The sequence below is a fragment of the Ailuropoda melanoleuca genome, chromosome 1 (genome assembly GCF_002007445.2).
Source record: "Ailuropoda melanoleuca isolate Jingjing chromosome 1, ASM200744v2, whole genome shotgun sequence".
NCBI lineage: Eukaryota > Metazoa > Chordata > Mammalia > Carnivora > Ursidae > Ailuropoda > Ailuropoda melanoleuca.
Window position 1 is genome coordinate 3,273,020 of NC_048218.1, and position 20,783 is coordinate 3,293,802.

Sequence of the window (20,783 nt, forward strand, 5' to 3'; positions counted from 1 at the left end):
GTGGCCCAGCAACGTGCAGGGGGCATGGCAGGCGTCTGGGGGAGTGGGCTCGGCAGGCCCATGGGGCACGCTGAGGGGTTCGGAGGCCATAGCCAGTATCCAGAAACCACGAGCCACGAATGGGACTGAGTCCGGGCGGGACGTGACAGTGTTTGCTGACGGGGAGGGTGGCTGCTTCCGGAGGCTCGGGACCCGGACAGGGCAGGGGTGTGGCGGGGGCCGGGCTCACCGTTGGGGCCGCCAGCAGCAGCATCAGGCCACAGGTGGAGGCCCTCTTCTCCAGTCGGTCTGAGATCACACCTGCCAGGATCCCACCTGCAACGCAGAGGGGTGAGGCCCGGGGTGCTTGGGTCCCCAGAGCAAGAGCCCATCGAGAGAAAGCGGAGTATACAAGGCAGCAGAAACAAGGGAATCATCTCCTTCTCCACGTCCCTGTCCCCATTCACCGTTAGCAGGAAGCCACCTCTGTGAACAGGACTCGTGGGCAGATGTGGGTGACCCGGAGGCATCTCCCCGTGAGACAGAGGGCAAGTCTTGGGTCTGGTTCGAGGCTGGCCCCGAAGCCCCTTCACTGTTAGGGCACTCACTAGCGTGAGGTGGGCCCCCGCTTCCAAGGGAGCACCCGTTCGGGCTCCGAGTAAGATGCGTCCCCCAGAAGGACGGCCATACGTGCATCCGGGTGATGCAACGTTTTGGGGAACACGTGTGGCTCTCAGCAGAAAGTCAGCTCAGAGAGGACACAGGCCCAGGCGTTCAGCTACCACGGGCTAAGTTTCTGTCCAAGCACAACAGGGAGGGAGGGACTCACCGAAGATGCCACCCACATCAAACAGGGTGGAGAGCTCCCCGGCCTGTCTGGCGTCAAGGTGATCTAACAAAACCACAAGCGTCCTTGTGAGCAAGTCACAGCAAAGGAAGACCACGCGTGGCACTCTCCTGCTTCCTAAGGTGACTCGCACCGATAGCAGCTAGGAGTGGATTCCGAAGCCCGCTGTGCAGGGACACCCGCGGCAAAGATGACAGCTACTCTTCACCAAGAAATGAGGATTTGCCTGGCTCAGCCTAACTACCATCCCCTCTGGTTCAGTGTCCCCCAGGGGTAGCCATAAGTTGGGCATAGCACAGAAGGCGGGAGAACGGCCTGGCACGAAGAGGCTCTGGCCCTCTGGGGGTGCCGCCGACACTGGGTGGCTGACCCGGAGGCTGTAGGTCTGGAGGGACTGGAGCTCCTCATACAGCAGGAGGAAGCCACGCGGGGCTCTCTGGGGGACTCGGGTTGGCCTGTGCAGGAGAAGTGGGCTGAGGAAGCATTTGGGAACCACGGGTCAAGTCCAGCCTTTCCTGGTGTCCTCAGTGCCAAATTTTTTAATCACTGGGACTGGAAAAGCCAGCAATTCGTGACTAGAGTCCTGAAAATGTCACCCCTTCTGCAATCACAGGGAACAAAGGAAGAAAAAAGGTAGGACACCGGTCTACACTGCCTGTGGCCTGCCTCCCCTAATGGAGTCACTGGACAGGGAGCAGCTCCGTACGGTCCTCCCCCACCCAGACTCTGTCCCCTCTAATGTGGATGGTCCCCTTGCTGCCTCAGCTGCTGTCCCAGTGAAACTCAGCCCTCTTGCCTTGGGCTCACGGCCACCTCTGCTTGTTGTTACGACCATTGGGAACATGTGGTGTTGGGGTCCAGGGTAGGCTGCCCCAAGACAGGCCACTTTGGCATAAAGATTATTTTGACTTAAGGGGGCACCTGGGTGACCCAGTTGGTTAAGCATCCGACTCTTGATATCGGCTCACATCATGATCTCAGGGTGGTGAGATCGAGCCCCGAGTCAGGCTCCAAGCTCAGTGTGGAGTCGGCTTGAGAATCTCTCTCCCCCTCCCCCTGCTCATGCACTCTAAATAAATAAACAAACAAATAAATAAATGTCTAAAAAGATTATTTTGAGTTAAAGTAATTAAAACCCAGCAGATTCAGGAAAAGCTCTCTGCCTTTCCCCCCACCCCCCCGCAACTGCCTAGATTCACACGGAAGGAGAGCCTGAACCAGGGAGGGAGCTATTACCAGACTTCCCTTTACCCACGGAACTGATCTCGTAAGGGCGCAAACTTGTGTTTTCCAAACACCTCCTCTCACCTGCCTGCTCATGAACTTTCGCCCCCTGTACCCCCAGGCCCAACCCCTCTCCTCAGCTCACATAAGCTTCATGTTGCCTCACTGTCTCTGAAACGTCCCTGTCTGTGTGGGTTCTCGTACGCACGCTTTAACTGCGATGTTCTCCTGGCATCTGTCGCATGGCATTTTGATTCTGAGTCCACTAGAAGGACCACAGGGCAGAGGAAAGTCTTCCTCTCCGACAGTGGTCTGTGCTCTGTGAACCCCACATTCCAAATCTCCCCTCGTCATCACATTCCTCAGAGCCCCCATCTTCGGGGGCCCTAGTTTCTCTCCTTTCTCCTTGCAATCCCTGGCTCCCGGAGCTGGAGGCTCCAGGGCCCTCCCTGTCCCCCGCCCCCTTCAGCCGTGGTTGCGGCCCTGCACTCAAACATCTTTTAAGAACGGCTGGTGCCCTCCTTGACCTTCCCGCTGTGGTCACACATAGCACAGGGGCGCGCGGTGCCAGCAGGCTACTGCGTTCTGTCCTATCCACAGCTTCAGCCACGGCCGGACTTTGGAACGTAGGACAGGCTGTCAGCTGTCCCCAGAACTAGAGCTCATCTCCAAGGAGCAATTTCCAGGTCAGATGACTCAGCACTTATTATCTCAGATCCCCGGGGCCTCCACTCCTCACGGAGGGTATGACCTGAAGTTCGATGCGGCCTAGATTGAAATGCAGGCTGCCCCAGATAGGAAGAGCCCCATGGAGCTGGCAGCCACAGTTGAGGGGGGAACACGGGGCCCCTTAAGCCCCGTCAAGGTTATTATGGCCATACAACTTCCATATCCGAATTCTCTTTTTGCCTCCACTTTTCTACTAACCACACTGTTTGATGCAAAAGTATGTCTCAACTCCTCATGCATTGTGAGACTCTAGAAATCAGCACATAAAAGGGAGTCCAGATCACACGCACTGCAGGAACTTGACATTGGTGTTTCCAGCAACATACTCACCCACATTCGTGATGTACAGAGGAAGCCAGAAGAGGAAGGTATAGCTGACCAACTTTGCAAACAGCAAACACAGAGAGAACTCGATCACACCCTGAAAAAGAGAGCCAGTCTTTACCCCAAGTGTGTACTTGGCAGGTTTACTGAAACATGCGACACAATCATGAGTTACTTCATCCCCGTCAAAACAGCCGGCGCGTGTGTCTGGTGGGGCAGCTGCAGACGCAGCCAGGAGCGGGAGGCGGCATCTGTGGGGCCGGGCGCCGCTGGAAGGCGGGGTGGTTGGAGGACGTGCCCACAGCCACTCTTGCAGCATCGCCTCTCTCTGCAGATTGAGACCCAATGTCTTGACGTCAGAGCAGAGTCCACAAAAGTACGTGCTGATTTGATTCCCATGCCACGTCGCTCTGGAAACTTAGCTGTAAAGGAGTTCTAGAAGAGAATGCTGGAGGGGACGTCGTCACTGCGCACGTGGTGCTCCCTCTCCTTTCGCCAGAAACCACTGCAAACCACGCAGTGGCCGACACACACAGGACAGGTCTTCCGACGGGCCGCAGTGCGCCCGCGTGCCCGCACCTGCACCCGCATTCTGCCTGCGCCCGACAAAGCAGGGGCGCTGGGAAGACACCAGGAAGAGGAATGTGGGTCTTGATGAGGACACGGGGCCTGCAGTCTGACGGCTACTCTGAGAGTCCTACCCTCAGAAAGACGTGGCATCACGATATACTTATTCCAGACATCTTCGGGAGGTCTGGGTGAGACACGAGGTAACACTAAGGTGTCACGTGGTGTGCACACAGGGACACCCCCCGAACTAGAGACACAAATCTCAATTTACTTGATTCTGAAATTACCCAAGTTAGTGTCTCACAGTGGCTGGCCCGGTCCGAGGATGCGCGCAGGGCCAGTGGGAGTGGACCACACGCCCGGCGCGGCGCTCACTGTCGTCCTGACTGACCTCATTTCATCCTCGGAACGTGAAGGATCACATCAGGCACTGAGCCCACTGCAGACGAGGCTCAGCGTGGCTGACACACGTGCCTGGGACACCCAGCGCATCTGTGGCAGGGCCGGGTCAGGCCACAGTGCCACCTGCGCTCGTAACTGTGGCGCCCCTACCCTCAGCCGAGCAGCCGCACAACAGGCACCACTGGGAAAGTTACTAGATGTTACCAACAACCACATTTTAAAGGTAACTTTCTATTTAAAAGCAGCCAGCCCACATTCTCAGTGGCGCTGGGTGCCCCGGCCTGGCCTTCCACCCTCCCTGCTGGCAGGACGCCCGGCTTCATCTGGGTGCTGCCAGGACTTTCCGTTCTCGAGCACAAGTTCTCCGAAGTTCTTTCACTTTGGCGACGTGATTCTCAGGTCCCGGGTGCACTGTTTCTGTTTCCTGCCTCACCCAGTCGCTGGGCGTCCTCTGGGCCTGTGCTCCCTCAGCCTCTCTCACCGCGGCGGGCCGGGGGCTGGTGACGCCGCACCTGCCTGGGTGGGATCTGCAGTAGCCCCTCTCCTATCACACCCCAGGGCAGGAGCCCAGACGCGTCTAGGCGCGGTCCTCCGGCCTGGCAGCAGCATGGATGGACATCCTACCCCACGTGGGCAGTGTTCGCGATCTCCCCCTCCCCCTGCTCCTGGCCTGGGCTCTGGTCATTGCCCGCCACGGCTCGCCACATCAGAACACATTTCCACGTGTCCTTGGTGAGCCCTCCAGACTCTCTGCTGAGGGAGCTCAGGAATTTCATACGAGACAAATCTAAAGCGGTAAGAAATCTCACCACTGCACAGCTCCCCGCCCTGTGCGGAAAACCTCTCCCTGGACCTCCTTCACGCCCTGACCACACACACCCGCACGCCCACCAGCAGGCGCTCCGTGTGCCCATCGGCCTGGAGCCACGGCCCGCCGCCTCCCACGAACCAGCACTCTGATCTTGAAACAGCGGAAAGAGGGGCGGGCGCCGGGGTGGCTCATTGATTACGCGTCTGCCTTCGGCTCAGGTCATGATCCCAGGGTCCTAGGAGTGAGCCCCACGTCGGACTCCCTGCTCAGTGGGGACCCTGCTTCTCCCTCTGCCTGCTGTTCCCCCTGCTTGTGCTCTCTCTCTGTAGAATAAATAAAATCTTAAAAAATACAAAAGCAAGAAAATAAACAACGAGCAAGGGCAGAGTCTGTGGACCATCAGCGTTGTGCGTCTGGGGCCTCTGTGTTCTCCCTTGGCTCTGCACACCCCCCACTCCTTCCGCGAGCACGTGCAGCTCCAACGCACCAGCTTTGTTCTCTGGAAGCACGTTAGAGGGTAAAGAAAATCGAGCGGGCTCACCCACACCACAGAGCAGAACTGGGGGACAGGGCCCCCCAGGGGCTCACCCTCAGGGTCTTCAAGGGCCAGGGAGGGGCTGGGACACGGGGCCAGGGGCTTGCTGGGGCCACACATTCTGGTTTCCCAAGTGGAGGTGGGAACCCCTATTCGTCCATGAAATGGGTGAACTCCTACATGGAGGCAACTAATTTTAAAAAAATGGAAAGTTTAGCGTGAGGCAAACACAACAGCCTTACTCAGTCCCCGAGTTGGCATAAACCCTCTGGTTTATGCTGGAGGGTTCTAACCCACGGATTATATAACCACGGATTTCTTTTGTTAAGCAAGAACATCATCAGTAGGGCACAAATGCCCCCTTCGGAAACTCCTCCCAGGTGCGTGTACTCACGGGGATTCTCAAGGCCCCGGTGAAGCTGATGGCGGCCATGCTGCCCCCGCCGTCGGCTGGGAGGACCACGACGTGGTTCTGGTGGACGGGGTGCTTTCCGTCTGACAGCAGCAAGCACTGCATCTCGGGGTCCTGGCGGTGAATCCCATGGGGAAGGGACGAGAGAAGAAAAGGTGTTAGTGGGGAGCGCAGGGGGCTGAGCGGGGCCAGAACTCCCGAGCAGGACGCCGTTCCGCTAGGTCTTGGGGTCGTCCCGGGGAAGCTGCTCACAGGGTCTTTGCCTTTGAGTCCTGAGCGCCCACATGTCTCTAGGAAATACGAACTAAAAACATGCAAAATCCTTTGACCCAGCAATCTAGGGATCTACTTGTAAAAGATAATTTGAAAGGCGGAAAAATACCGTAAACTGAACGGGGCACCACCAGCGAGAACTGGTCAAGCACATCCATATAGAGGACATATCTTGTCGTGGTTGTAAAAACAAAAAACCGAAAAAAACTGGTGAGCTTTTAATGCTTATGTCCCATTAAATAATAAAACAGTCAAAACTGCATTTTCATTATGATCTTAAAAAAACATTTAGTATGTACCCAGTACGTATCTAGGTAACCAGAGGGATCTCATTATAGGGGGAAAAAGCAGCTAAATTCTAAACTGACAATGGTTATCACTGAGTGATAGAATGTGTATGATTTTTAGGGGAAGGTCAATAAATTCTTTACATGGTCCTGTGTTCACAAGGGACACCCGTTATCAGAAAAAAACATTGTTTTAAAATTCATAAAGCACTTCCAATATTCTGTAAATTCCAATTCTGGACCTTCCTAAAGGACAAAGTTTGCCTTCACTGAAGCAAAGAACAGTGCTCCCCAGTTCAGGGGTGGGGGCCACGTCAGAGCCAGGATGATCTAAAGATGTTCTTCATGGGCGCCTGGGGGGGCAGTCGGTGAAGGGTCCGCCTTTGGCTCGGATCATGTCCCGGGATCCTGGGGCTGAGTCTTAAGTTGGGCTCCCTGCTCAGTGGGAACTTGCTTCTCCCTCTCCTCCCCACTCGTGCTCTCTCTTGCTATCTCTGTCACTATCTCTGTCTCTCTCTCTCAAATAAATAAATAAAATCTTTAAAAAAAATAAAGATGTTCTTCATGAGTGAACCACGAAGGTCAAAGACTTATAAGGAAATGTTTCTGTGCATCTCATACTCTCCACCAAGTCGAACGGTTTTGTTGTATTTATCTCACTACAACCCGTGCAGGTTTCAAAGTGCAGTTAAGTTAGGAAAAAAGAAACTGACAAGGCGTTGCCATATTCTTCTCTTGATATTTAGAATTCTTTTCCAGGGAAGAACAGAAATTGGCATACTGGAAGGAAGGCTCCAGCAGCCTGCCTGTGGGGTGACCCAAAGTCCCCATCACTGAGAAGCTGTTGTCCAACCACAACATGGTGGAAGAGTTAAGAGTCTGTTTCTTGGGGCGCCTGGGTGGTGCAGTCATTAAGCGTCTGCCTTCGGCTCAGGGCGTGATCCCAGCGTTCCGGGATCGAGCCCCACATCAGGCTCCTCCGCTGGGAGCCTGCTTCTTTCTCTCCCACTCCCCCTGCTTGTCTCCCTCTGTCGCTGGCTGTCTCTGTCAAATAAATAAATAAAATCTTTAAAAAAAAAAAAAAGTCTGTTTCTTGGTTTGTCTCTCTCTTTTTCCCCTTTGCTCTTTTGTTTTCTTTAATTCCACATGAGTGAGATCTCTATTTCCCCTAGCATGATACCCTCTAGTTCCATCCATGCTGCTGCAAAGGGCAAAATTTCATTCTTTTTTTTTTACACCTGAATAATATTCCTATATACACACACACACATGCACACCTCACTTCTCCTTTATCCATTCACCTGTCAGTGGACACCTGGGCTGCTTCCATATCTTGGCTACTGTGAACATTGCTGTCATAAACATTGGGGTGCATTTATCTTTTCAAATTAGCATTTTTGGTTTTTTGGGGTAAATACCTAGTAGTGCAACTGCTGGGTCGTAGGGCAGCTCTATTTGTAATTTTTTGAGGACCCTCCATACTGTTTTCCAGAGTGGCTGCACCAGTTTGCATTCCCACCAGCAGTGCTCGAGGGCTCCCCTTTCTCTGCATCCTCACCAACATCTATTGTTTCCTGTGTTGTTAATTTTCGCCATTCTGACTGGTGTGAGGGGTATCTCATGGTGGTTTTGATTTGTATTTCCCTGATGCTGAGTGATGCTGAGCACGTTTTCATGTGTCTGTTGGCATCTGGATGTCTTCTTTGTAGAAATGTCTATTCATGTCTTCTGCCCATTTTTAAATTGTATTGTTTGTTGTTTGGTGTTGAGTTACTAACCCTTTATCAGCTATGTCAATTGCAAATATCTTCTCCCATTCCGTAGGACTGCAGAAGCTTTTATCTCGATGAAGTCCTAATAGTTAATTTTTGTTTTTATTTCCCTTGCCTCAGGAGACAGATGTAGAAAATGCTGGTACACCCAATGTCGAAGACATTATTGCCTATGCTCTCCTCTGGGATTTCTATGGTTTCAGGACTAGGACAGGTGTTTGTAAACACTAAGCAGGCTCTCCAGTGGATGGCATGCAGCCAGAATAAGAGAAAACAGAGCGAAGAGGTCCTGCTCAGGTAGGAAAAGGGCGCCCGTAGCCCGGAGCAGGAATTGCACACAGAAACCTGCCTGGCCCTTGCCGGTCGTAAAGCACTTCTGGGCCACCCGCTGGGCTAGTGGAAAGTCCCAGATCCAGCCCCTCAGTTCTTTATCTAAGCAAGCTTGGTCTTTGTTGGAAAGGGTCCCCCGCCCACAGCCATTCATCTTTATGCACAGCCCGGGGGGCTCCCAGCTACCAAATTCTAGTCCTTTGCAGTATCTGGAGGACACAAAGGGACAGTGGGACATCATGGTGGATTTTCCAAAATAAACCAGGGGGGCAAAGCTGCCTCTTTACAGGGCCAGAGACCCGCTGGGATGACCAGGACACGGGAAGCTGTACACCAAGGGCCCTATAGGGTCTGATGGCACCTGTGGAACCCTCGGCGGGGCGTGGGGTGGGGGGTTCTTCAGCCAGGGAACCCCACTCCCAGGCCTAGCAGTCCGAGAGCATAAGGACACGTGCGCTCGCACACTCACACACACGGCGGGGGAAGGGAAGCGTGTAGTGATGCACTCATGTAAATGGGATGGGCCCACGCCACGCCCCGTGTCGCCTGCAGCTACACTGTGCGGGAAGGCCGCCCCCAGAGATCTGTGGATTCCCACGGGTGTGCCACGTGGAGTCATCTTCAGCATTAGAACACCCACTTGGTGCTCAGGAAGGGTTTGCTGAGCCACAGCCAATCAGAAAGCTCCTGAGAGAAGCCGAGGACGGACAATGACCTGTGACTACAAGGTGACAAATTTTGACCGCCCACGAGCCAATCGTCATAAAGACCTGAAGGATGGAAGAGGGTCGTCTTGGTTCTGTGACGCCAGAGCCTCTTCCTCCTCGCTCGTCCTTGCTTCCTCGCGCACTTCCTCATGAAGTTGTTCACGGAGTCCTGCCTGGCACAGGAGTGGCGGGGAGGAGGGGGCTGGCTGACGCTGAACTCTGAGCCCAGTGGATCTGAGCCAGGTCATTCTGGGAAAAGGCACACCAGAACGTCCTGCCGAGCTTGGGGGCATCCTGCCCGGTGACCCGAGAGCCACCTCCAGTGCCTGAGCCCTTCCTGCCGTAAGCCACAAGGGAACAAAACCTGCCTGGTCGTGGGCACACCAGAGTCAGCCTGTGGTGTGGCCAGGCCCGAAGAAACAAGACCTGCCAGGGCCTCTCTGGTGACACGTTAGTCGAGAGACTTTGCAGAAGGAGCAGGAAAGGGAAGAGGGAAGTTACATGCAGAAGACGGGCCGGCTTTACCGGTCAGTACCGTGAGCAACATGGTGCTAGGGGTCGTGCCTCAGAGGAAGAGGTAAATCTTCGGTGACAATCAGGGGTTACAGCCATTTGGACATCGATGAACACCTGATGCTGTGGACCCAACATCTGGGTTCCTCCAAAGTTCTGAGTGGAACCCCAAGCCCTCAGGATGGGGTCCGTGCCTTGTAAGGAGGCCCCAAGAGTTTGCGTCCCTCCCTGCGCTCTGTCGGGGGTCCCAGGAGGTGGGCCTCCCCAGACCCCAGACCCGCCTGTGCCTTGATCTGGGACTTCCCGCCTCCAGAAAGAAACATGCGTTGTTTAAGCCACCCAGTCTGTGCTTTTTTGTTAGAGCTGCCCAAACTAAGACACCCAATTTTTTAAATGCACACTCAGCAGTGAGTAGAGAGGTTAAAGCATTCCAGTAGAATTTCCCTAAATTCCAAGAACCAAGATAACTGACACATCATTTTTGCCTTTCCCATTATTTCGACCACCACAAATAAGTTTCCTTAGGCAGTAAAGAAAAAAAAGCGGCACATTTATCCTTTAAGCTACTTGATTTAAAAAGAAGAGAGCTTATAACTTCAGTGAGTAAAACCGAGTCTGAGATGCCCTCGTGGGTCAGTGCTGCAAAGCAGAGCCACATGAAGGACTGGTCGGAAGTGCCCTGAAAGGGAAGGGGCCCGCTGCGCTGCCTCCAGGCCTCCCTTCTGAGGAGGACCGGGCAGGTCCCTGAGCACTCGGCCTCAGTTTCCTAGTCTGGAACATGGGAGTTGCACGGTGGACGCCTGGGAGATGACTCTCTCTGTTACCTCTTGGGCCCACCTTCCGTTCCCAGCCCTTCCTGTGCATCCCCTGAACCCCCAGGCCCAGGTCCGTGCAGACCCGCCCCTCCTCCTTCACTGCTCTATCCACGCCCCCTGCTTAGGGACAGCTCCCGAGACCCGGCCTGAACCCGTGCCTGCTCACCCCCTCTTGCCGGGCCCCGTGCCGGCATTTAGCTGCTGCGGGAAACTGCTGGTTTCCCGTCTGTACTCCACCCCTGTCTCCCCGACCCCAGAATGGGAGTCCACAGGAGTGGGGGGGGACACTGTGGCTGATGCTCCGGGCACGGCCTGACCTACAGCCCGGGACACTGAACGCTGCCAACAGTCGTGGAGTGAGTCCATCGCTTTCAGGTTGATTGCAAACTTAAAGTCCAGCCCGCCACCCAAAGAAATCGCACAAGGCAAATGCAGGTCTCCTGGAAGAAATACGAGACCCATGTTTGTCACCAGGCTGGGCTGTGATTCCTGCAAAGCAGCAGAGGCTGGTTCAACTCACCAGAGGCTGGCTCTTGTCGTCCGTGAAGACCTGTTTCTGCAGCCGGAATCTGTGTGTGCCGTTCTCATAGCCTTTCGGCTGCGGGGGAGGAAAGCACGATTAGCAAGTACTGAACAGACAGCCAGCCTCCACGTCTAACCGCAGGGTAGCAAGGGCGCTCGCACTGGCCTCACAAAACAGCCGCCCAGGGCCAGGAAGACCTGTGGTTAAAATACAACAAAGGGCTGACGGACCTGGGTGGCTCAGTCGGTTGAGCGACTAACTCTTGATTTTGGGTCAGGTCATGACCTGGGGGTCGTGGGATCGAGTCCTGTGTGGGGCTCTGTGCTGGGAAGTCTGCTGGAGATTCTCTCCCTCTCCCTCTGCCCCCGCGCTCCTGCTGTCTCTCTCTCTCTCTCAAATAAACTAAAACAAAGGGCTAAATGGGGGCTCTAGACCCTCAGATAAAAGAAGGTGAGAAGAAGATCCTTTCGGGAAGAATGATCCAAGACTGAGGTATGAGGACATGGCAAGTTGCTCATTGTGGCAACTTCACTTTCCTTCATGGCTTTGACATTTTTAAATGACCTTGAAAGGAAAAGCCTGTAGAAACAGTACTGGGCAATATTCTTCGCTGATGAGGGAGGAACCAAGCCCCTCCTAGGTCAGCAGAGGATTCAGAAGGCAGGGTGTGTGCGTGTAGGGGACACGTGTGTCCCCTCCTCGGCTGGACACCTTGGGCTAGCTGTAAGGGTTAATTCACTGCACAACTAAACACTGATCCCTGTAAACTCTGAAACTGAAATTCATGCTCATGGCAGGAAAATGGCTTTTAAAATGTTATAAAATATCAACTATAGTTTTTTTTTTAACATGGCCTTTAACCCTGCTGAAAGCAGTGATTTTCAAAATTGAGTTTTTATTTTTGCTTAAGAAGGTACCAGAACCCTTCCTTTCAAATTAATTGTGCCGAAGAGCTCCACGGATTGACAAAAGGATGAGAGCAGTGCTCTCTGGCCCGCCTGCCCTTGCACACAGTGGCCCCGGCGGAGAGCAAGAGGAGACCCTGCCCTGGGGCTGCCACCTAAGTGACTGGCGGTGAGGGCTAAGTGGATTTACGTCAAGGAAAACGGGGAGCCGTGGGAGGCTGTCAGTCAAGTCAGGGACCCGCTTGGACTCCTGCTCCTAGAAGGTCTTCCCAGGGGGCATGTGGAGCACAGGTTTGGAGGAGCAGAGGGCAATTGTTTTAGGAGCCTCAGAGGAGAGATGCCGGTTCCACGGGCCAGTGGTGCAGGTGACATCCCGCGTGTCTAGGGGGATATGGATGTGGCCTGCCCGCGGCGAGGACAGGGGTTCCCTGACTAAGACAGGGAATGCTGGGGCCCAGCAAGTTTGTGGGGTGGGGTGGAGAGATGACTCTAGCTGTGGCATGTCTGAGCCCCCCAGAGGCCCCTGCGAGGATGGCAGGGGGGCAGGGGTGTGGTGCTCAGGGGGAGGCCCTGCCGGGACGCAACACTGGGGCACAGGGAGGTGCCGACCACCAGGGCCTGGGCGGATCCCCAGCGGGGAGGGCTCAGACAGCTGCTTGCGCATCTGGGGGTCTGGCAAAGGCTCGGGGCCAGCAAAGATGCTGTGTGGGCACAGCTGGGGTTACGTGACAACCGGGACAGCATGGCATCTGAAGCCCAAGAAACAGCACTCCACCAGGGAGGGAAAAGCGTATCCAACGCCAGCAGCAGGCCAGGTGGGGTAGCCAGAGGCCGACCACCGGTGGCCAGGCGCTGCTGCTGGAACGGTGGCGGGCTGTTTCAACGGGACGGTGCGGGCCTGCCGGAAGGAGAGGAGCCGCGCAAGTGAAGTGAGGGAGGGGGTGAGTCTGGGGTCTGCTCTAAGGGAAGCGGGGAAGGGGCCGCAGAGACTTCATCCAAGGTAGGGGCACCAGCTGGGGGAGCGGCACAGGGAAGAGGGAGAACGGAGGCGCAGGAGCGGGCGGACAGGAGGAACAAGATCCTCTCGGCCATGGCAGGGCAGGGCTGGCCTCCTCGTGAGCCTCGGCTTGACCCGGCCCCTCACCAGCCTCTGTGGGGACGACCCCGCCCAGGATGCACCGCGCCCCTTGTCTTGAGTTTCCGCCGCTGTGGTGAGACTAGCCCTTCTCGAGCACTGCCACTGTTTTGAGGGCAGGACCCATGGCGACACTTGCTACCCACTGACACTGCACAGACTGGACCAGGCTGGTGACAGATATCAGACACCAGGCTGACGGCACACCGTCCTAGAAGACACAAGGAGTGGAGGGGGTGCTTACCGCCGCCAGGGACGAGGAGCAGGCGATGTCCTTCGGATCTGAAACACCAAATGGGAACAGCGGTGATCCCAGGGCTGGGCATTTCCACCACCCAAGAAATTACACCAGAACAAGACTCCACCTGATACTTGACCACATGAGCAACAGTTGAAGGAAAAGACAATGCCCACGGCAGCACCCCACTACGCACGCCCCACGCCCCGTCCTTCAGTCCCCGTGACACACGCAGGGGGACAGAGGGAGCCCCGGCAAAGGCCAACCGCCATGCGTGTGAGAACTGCCTTGTACTACGGGGAAGATTTCACACGGGACCAGTAAGCAGCAGCAGAGCACATGGCTACGACCGTGCCAGGCCATGGAAAAGACACCGAAGGGCAAAGGTCAGGAGGACCGTGAAGACTGAGTCCTGGGTGACCTGCAACATTTGTGACGGGCTGTTTCACATTATGAAATTAATTACAAATACGAACTAGTGCAGACAACGCGTCTGTCTTGATGTGGAACAAGATGCCTTTTATCTAAACACAAAGAAGGAGGGGCACTGAGAAGTCACCGGGGGAAGCAGACCCCCTTCTCCGGAATCCAGGCGGCGGGCTCAAACAGCTCTGACCCTCCCCCACCCAGAATCTGGGTCTTTTGTGACCTTCGGTAAACAGCCTCACTGAACACCAACAGCTGTAAGGCTCTCAACTTCCCACCGCTGAGTTCCCTCTGGTGACACAGGGGTGACAGCCGTCGAGGGGCCCCGCCGGGCCGACCACACGCTCTGCTGGACCAGAGGCTCCTCCACACCCACCACGTGAGGCCTGTCGGCACTGGTGGTCCCGGGGGCACATCTGAGATGTGCCGGCACTGCATATGGTGATGTCAGTGGCGTGGAGGGGTTCCCCAGGGAGGCCCCGATGAAGTCCCCAAGGGCCAGTCCCCACAATGTGGCTTTCACTGCACAGGACACTAGCACCCACGACTCTTGGATGGGACAAGCCAGAGAGTGGCTTCACAGGCAGACCCAGAGGGGCCCAAGGATGGGGGCCCAGCCCTCCAGGAGCGAGGGCCAGGACAGAGCCCGGTCACAAGAACGGCAAGGAGGGAGCAGAAAGAAACCAGCAAGACACTCGTAGATTCGCCCCTCCTGTCTGTGGGGCTCTGCTCGTAGCGTCCGCTCGGTGTGATTTAGAGCTGGCCGTCGTCACTGGACCCACGGGGCCTCCCAGTCACCAGGGGACAGAACGTGGTGCCCGTTCCCTTGGCAGAAAGGGTCTGATGGCCCTGATGTTGTTCTGCTACAGAGAACAGCAAGTAGCCCCGTTTAGATCGACACGCTCTGTGTCCACAGTGGATCAGGCTGACAGGGGACATTTTGACCATGAAGACAGGCCTTGTGCACCTGAGCCTGGCTGGAGCCCAAGCGAGAAGGGGGAGCCAGGACGTTCTGAGCCTGCGAACCGGGTTCTCTCTGCTCACAGACACTCATGTGTGGGTGCCCGGGGTCCCAGCATGTGGGGAAGTCAGAAGGCTACAGAAATGCCTCCTATTACGAGGTCAGCTGGTGGCGCTGCCTCCAGAGAAAAGTCACTGGGGAGCCCAGGGGGGTGCCCGTCAAACCACGCGCAGAGAAGCCCTTCAGACCACGGCTGCAGGGGAGGGGACGGCAGTGCACGGTGGGGGAAGGGCACGTCCCCAGACGGTGCCACAACGGAGCAGAGAGGCCTGCTTGGGGGTCTGCTGTGGCGATGAGGACCCCTTGCTGAGAGGCATGGTCTGCACACCAGAGTGATGGGGGCCGCGAGCCCTGCTGACCTCATAGCTCCTGCTGGGGGCCCTCATCGGGGGATCCGAGGTCCCAGGTAGGAAAGAGAAGGGCCTGGAACACCGTGGGTGCACCTACCTCTTCTCCCACAGATGCCGCGCCTGCAGGGAAAGCAGCGCAGGGAAGGCAAGAAGGAGCGGCAGGGGCACAGGCACAGTGAGGGAGGGAGCGAAGAGGGGCTGCGGTTAGGGCCAGCGCACGTCCCACGAGCCACGGCCAGTCGTCCGTTTAATCGGCAGGGACAGGTTATACGGTGGAATGATGGTGACGGCAAAGACATGGATGTGTGGTATTTCTCAGATGCTTTTTAAGAAAAGAGTTCCCATGGTCCCAGAGAATAATGTTCAGCTTCCTGGGTTCTAGGGAACCCAGGTTGGAAAAACAGACTTCAGAAGAACCTACACTCCCCATTGCAAGAAGATGTCTTTCAAATGCATATTGTCTCTATGAGAAAGGGCAGCACTTATAATACGCGAAGTTGGTTTTTTTTTAAATTTTCATCTAAATGAAAAAAAATTTTTAATTGAATCCATAAGAACACATCGCAACGACCCAGGGGTCCATGGCCAGAGTGTGAGAAAGTGTGAATGGGTGAGCAGGCACCTGGTTACTTACACCCCAACTTCAGCACTTACTGTGTGACCTTGGGCAGGTCACTACAGCCCTGAACCTCAAGACTTTTCCCTGGAAATCCACGGAATCATGTCCGCACTGAGCCTGGCCCCGTGCCTGGGACCCGAAAGCACCTGCTACGTGGCAGCCGCCTCGCCCCCGAGAGAGTCCCCCAGAGAGAGTCCTCACGATGACGCGGAAGAAGGGCCACGGCGCACGTGCTCACTGATCACCAGGAGAGCCTGAAAGCTGTCCGAACTCCAGGGCAACTAGCCAAGTAAACCCCAGATTTTAATACACGAGGGGAGATGCCAGCACCCGGTGGGAGCACACAGTGAAGATGGGGCTCAGAAGGAAGACATCTGAGGGAAGGCAGAGAAATGCCAGGGTCAGGTGTCCATGAGCCACGGGAGCCAAGCACTGGGGAGCAGCACCAGCAGAAGCCAGGGGAGGAGAGTGGGTAGCCACGGGTGGTGGGACGGGGACGGCCAATCCCAGGAGAGGCGCTGTCCAAGGCAGTGCCGGGTGATGCTGGGTGAGAGCAGGGACCAGGTGACCGAGATAAATCAGGTGACCCCAGGCTCTGGGGAAACCCAGTGCTGTGAGAAACCTGTCCCAGACCATGAAAAGCAGGAGAGGAGGAGGTCAGGTGTGTGGAGGCTGGGAAGGAGGGAGGGGACACTGGAGGCGGAGTGACAGGAGCTAAACTGAGGATCTCACATCACCTGCAGTGTATGCAGGACTAACGGCTGACGGTAGAGTAGAGACTCCCACCACGAGTCCACTCCCAACAACAATGAGGGGGTAGGGAGGTGGTGGGGGCGGGGACACGCTCTGAGTCCAAGCTTGGTCCCAGCACACCTGCCCTGCCCGTGGCGCCCGCAGTGTCCTACCAGGGTCAGCATGCCGCCCTCTCCCGCAAGACAAGACCCCGAGAAGCGGGAGGCAAGCACAGGTGTGAAGGCGTGTGTGCACCTGTCCCCCACCCCACTCTGGGCCAGTAAGAGCGAGCCTCCCGGGACAGCCTCACAGGCTTCGTGGGCCTGGGGAAGCTGAAGGTTTGCACTTCTGTCCCAGAGCGGGCCAGGGTGGAGAGAAGCAACATTCCAGGGTCACTGCAGGAACAGGATGGGGGCCTCAGGTCAATCCCTGGATGGAACAGGAGGTCCCAACAAGAAGCGGGGGGAAGGTGGCTCCAGGAGAGCCCTGTGCGGACCCTCTCCGCCTTGTCCCGCCCCCCGGAAGCCACAGGAGGGGTGGCTGGGGGGAAGGAGGCTCCCATTTTATTACAAAAGACAAACCACAGCTTCCTTGTTCTTGGGAACCCTGCCTGCCCTGAGCGGAGGACGAGGCCCTGCCCGGGAGAACCGGGCTGAACGGGTACAGGTGCTAAGATCCGGACCGGCTAGCAAACACACTCCCGTCTCTTGCCACACACCCCATTCCTCATCGAATTTCCTCTTTCCCCCAGAACTAACCCTTCATCGGGAAGAGAAGAAAAGGGACTGTGGACTCTAGACCTTGGGCAAGACACACCCGGGGGCCCCTGTGCAGGAGCCAAGAGGACTCGCATTGTTCTCCGGGTGACTCATGTGTAAAGAACAGGCTGGAGCACCCGAGACCGAGCCGTGTGCTAGGGAGCCCGCCTGGACAACAGGCGACACAGGGGACCTTTTCCGGGACTCTGACACTCAAGGTCCAGTTAAATGCCACAGGTTGGTGACATTGGTAAGTGGGCTCAAATACCCGCATCTGTCTCACAGTTACTCGCTCGCCCCGGCGGACAGGGTGGAAGTGGGGGGAGCAGCGGCCCCCCTCCTGCTCGCACCTGCAGTGCCCCTGAGGCCTCGGCCGACCATGGTCCCCGCTTTCACTGACAGGCTGGTCCGGAGCCTCACGTCTGTGCGGTTGACAGTAGTTACTTAACAACGGAAAGGTGAGCTTCAGCAATGAGAGATGGAGCAGCGAGAAGCTGAGTAAAACACGCCTGAACGTCCTGGGTGAAGCTGGCAGCTTGGAATGCACAGCGGAAGCTACAGTCGATGCCCAGCACGGATGGCGACACCGAGCTCCTGAGTGTCCGACCTGGGAGCTCCCCGCAGGGACCTGGCTCGTACCGTATGATTGTATTTTGCTTTAAGCCAAATCGAAGAAGCAAGGGCCCAACACAGCTCCTCAGACTAGCCTGGGGGTCAGAACGGCCTGACCCGTACCCACTAAAGCAGTGCTGGAGGAACTGCGAGCAGTCCTTGTCCCGTCAGATCTCTGTTTTGAAAATTAATTTCAAACCCAATTAAACCAGAAGTTTGGTACCGAGTCTAGACGGAATAAAGATTTGATTTTCTGGAAGAACACTCTTCATTTCATTAGCAAATATGGTCTTAGGTCATGCAATGATTTCAAAATATTGTCTCAGATCTATCTTATCAGAAGGCAAACAAGCTGGCGAAATACCAGTTTGTGGCGGCCACAGAGGCAAGCAGGTGCAGCCGCGCGGTCTGGGCGCTGCAGCCCTGGGGGTGAGCGACGTGGCAGGCCGCAGAAGGGACACGCCGAGCGCAAGGCGAACCACGTACGCAGATGTTGCGGGGGATGGGGAGAGGAATTTCCACATCAGCTACTCCAGAAATCAGGAGACAACAGAAAATCCAGCAAGAGCAGGAGAGAAACAGCTCACGGGAGAAGTCTACACCCGAAGAGGGAAGCCTACCTGGCACGGGGAGAGCCGGGGCAACCAGGGCCCGTACTGCACTAACACAGCCCTTTCTCTTAACTACTTGCCCCCCAAAGCCCTCCGGGGCGTCACCTCCAAGGCTGTGTGTACTTACGTTCGATGAGGAAGAGAAAGCACACTATCCCCATGGCTGCCACGATGGCCCCAGGAACGACGAAGGACAGGCCCCAGCAGGTGGACACCCAGTAGCCAGCAATCAAGGAGCCCAAAATGTTGCCCACAGAGGTGTGGGAATTCCAGACCCCCATAATCAAACCTCGCCTGCAACACAACAGAACACAAGATGGCAAATGGCGCTGAGAAGCTTCCGTGGGCCAGCAGGTGCAGGACAGGTGGTGCCCAGGCCGTGAGAGGTGCCACGGAGATCCTCTGGAAGGCCGCTCCCGGGAGGGCCGGAGACGTGCACAGAACAGGGTCCTTATTTTACCTCGGGTGGTGCAAGTGCACACCTTGCTCAGAGCTCAGCAACTCTGTGCTTAGAGAGAGGACAGAAGCCTCTCCCTGACCTTCCTGGAAGCCCCAGATTTAAATTCGTGCCTCCATAATCTAACTACAGTCATTGAGGAAATACCCCGTTCACGGAGCCCACCACATGAACGAAGTGGAAGGATCTAGACCAGGCGTGCCGAGTGGGCTCTCGTCCTGGCTTCCCTGTCTCGTTTCGTGGCCTTGGGCTCTTCCTACCCTGTGTGTCTTCCTACGCTGTGTGTCATTCGGATATCACAGTGGGATCTGGACTGTGGTCCTGTCACCAGAGGCTGAGCACGGCTCTGCTGCTGGGCGCAGGGTGACCTACTCAGGACCAGCCACACTTCCACGTGCCTTCGAGTCTTGGGAAGACCTGGGGCAGGGCCCTAAGCTCCGTGTTTCTCCCAGGCTCGCAGGCTCGCAGCTGCTGGTCAGACTCGCCCCGCCCACGACACGGTGCGAGGAGCGGGGGGCATCTCCCGGGAGGAAGGACCCCTGAATTTCAGCACCCCAAGTCCCAGAGGTTTCAATCACCTTCCCTCATACAGTGGACTCGTAAAAGTGGCTTTTTCTGCAGTAAATCCAAAGAATGAACTAATAAGAAGGTGGTGGTCTGGTTTTCATCAGAATCGCAAAAAAATAAATGCTGCTGGAAGTGGGGCCACCTTTGCTCACCTTCCTTTTCCAAACCAGTTGCCGAGGCAGGTGACGACGCTGGGCCAGCCGGTCGTCTGCACCAGTCCATTGATGATCTGCGACAGAGGGGAAAACGGACTCACTGTCAGCCGAAAGGGGTGGGTGTGCCCCGACTTCAGGCCAGGCTCACAAAAGCTCACTCCTCCTTGTTCTTTGCAACTTTGGGAGCAGAGTGGGGACTCCCGCAAAAAGGCGGCAGCAAAACACTCTTTGATGTGAGCCTCAACAGCCAAAGATGTGTTTTAAACCACACACACGTGCACCTGTGTGTGATCGTAAGAGTGACGGCGTACAGAGAAACTCGCAGACCCCACGTTTCACTTCCCGCATGCTGACCCTCTAAAGGGGGCACAAACCGGAGCCCGCGCTTGGGGAAAGCATTTCTCCTAAGCACTCCGAGCTTAGGCTCTAAGAAGAGGCTCAGGAATGGGGAGCAGGTTTGCTTTAGTCTCAGGGGCGTCGAGGGCAAGTGCACGACAGACAGGAGGCCAGGTGCAGCTGACTGCCCCCTCCCACCGCCGCTGGGCTGGCCAGCCCTCCAGGAGACGGGGGGCCGTGGGTCTGGCCTCGTGGGCAGTCAGGCTTGCCCTCCCTCTAGGAACATACTGGGACTCTGGGAAACTGTGCATTCCCTCCCTCTGATTCCCCACTTACTATAAAGTGTGAATCACTGTTGTAATTAAAACTTTTCCAAGTCCTATGGCAACATTTTAACAAGCAAACTACATACCATCTGCTGTGATATTATAGCGCCCCCCAGGCTATGTGGGGAGCCTCAGAGGCTGAGCAGCAGAACGGCAAGTCACCTTCTACGTGCAGTCAGTACTTACCCACGGGGCCGTGGGGAGCGGAGGAACAAGGGCGGCAGGACGGACGGGCCCCGCTGCACGGCACGGCCACACGGCCTGCCCTGGCCTCTACGCCCCCTGTAGCACCGTGAGGCTCTCTGCTTTCCCCCCGCTGACTGCCTGCAGCCCCGTCCTCCTGCCAGCAACTCCAGGGCCCTCCCTTCCTCCTACCCCTGCCTCACCTCATGTCCCTCCAACTCGAGAGGTCAAATGCATCACAGGACACGACATCTCAGTCTTCCACACGAAGGTGGAAGGGCTCACAGGCTTCCTGCTTC

General features: G+C 56.2%; 1 protein-coding gene across 8 annotated transcripts in view; it reads right to left on the minus strand.

The window, feature by feature from the left end:
- Positions 1-20,783, minus strand: part of SLC37A1 (solute carrier family 37 member 1) — a 73,117-nt gene that overhangs the window by 14,737 nt on the left and 37,597 nt on the right. For all 8 annotated transcript variants that reach the window (XR_004623628.1, XM_034655179.1, XM_034655172.1 and 5 more), the window contains exons 7-14: positions 19,637-19,713; positions 18,588-18,754; positions 13,338-13,375; positions 11,051-11,128; positions 5,816-5,947; positions 3,110-3,200; positions 809-871; positions 230-315 (exon numbers count right to left, since the gene is read on the minus strand). Coding sequence is in view for 7 of the 8 variants with exons in the window: in XM_034655179.1 (XP_034511070.1) it covers positions 230-315; positions 809-871; positions 3,110-3,200; positions 5,816-5,947; positions 11,051-11,128; positions 13,338-13,375; positions 18,588-18,754; positions 19,637-19,713 (732 nt within the window). In the remaining variant the exon portion in view is untranslated. The remainder of the gene's footprint in view (positions 1-229; positions 316-808; positions 872-3,109; positions 3,201-5,815; positions 5,948-11,050; positions 11,129-13,337; positions 13,376-18,587; positions 18,755-19,636; positions 19,714-20,783) is intronic.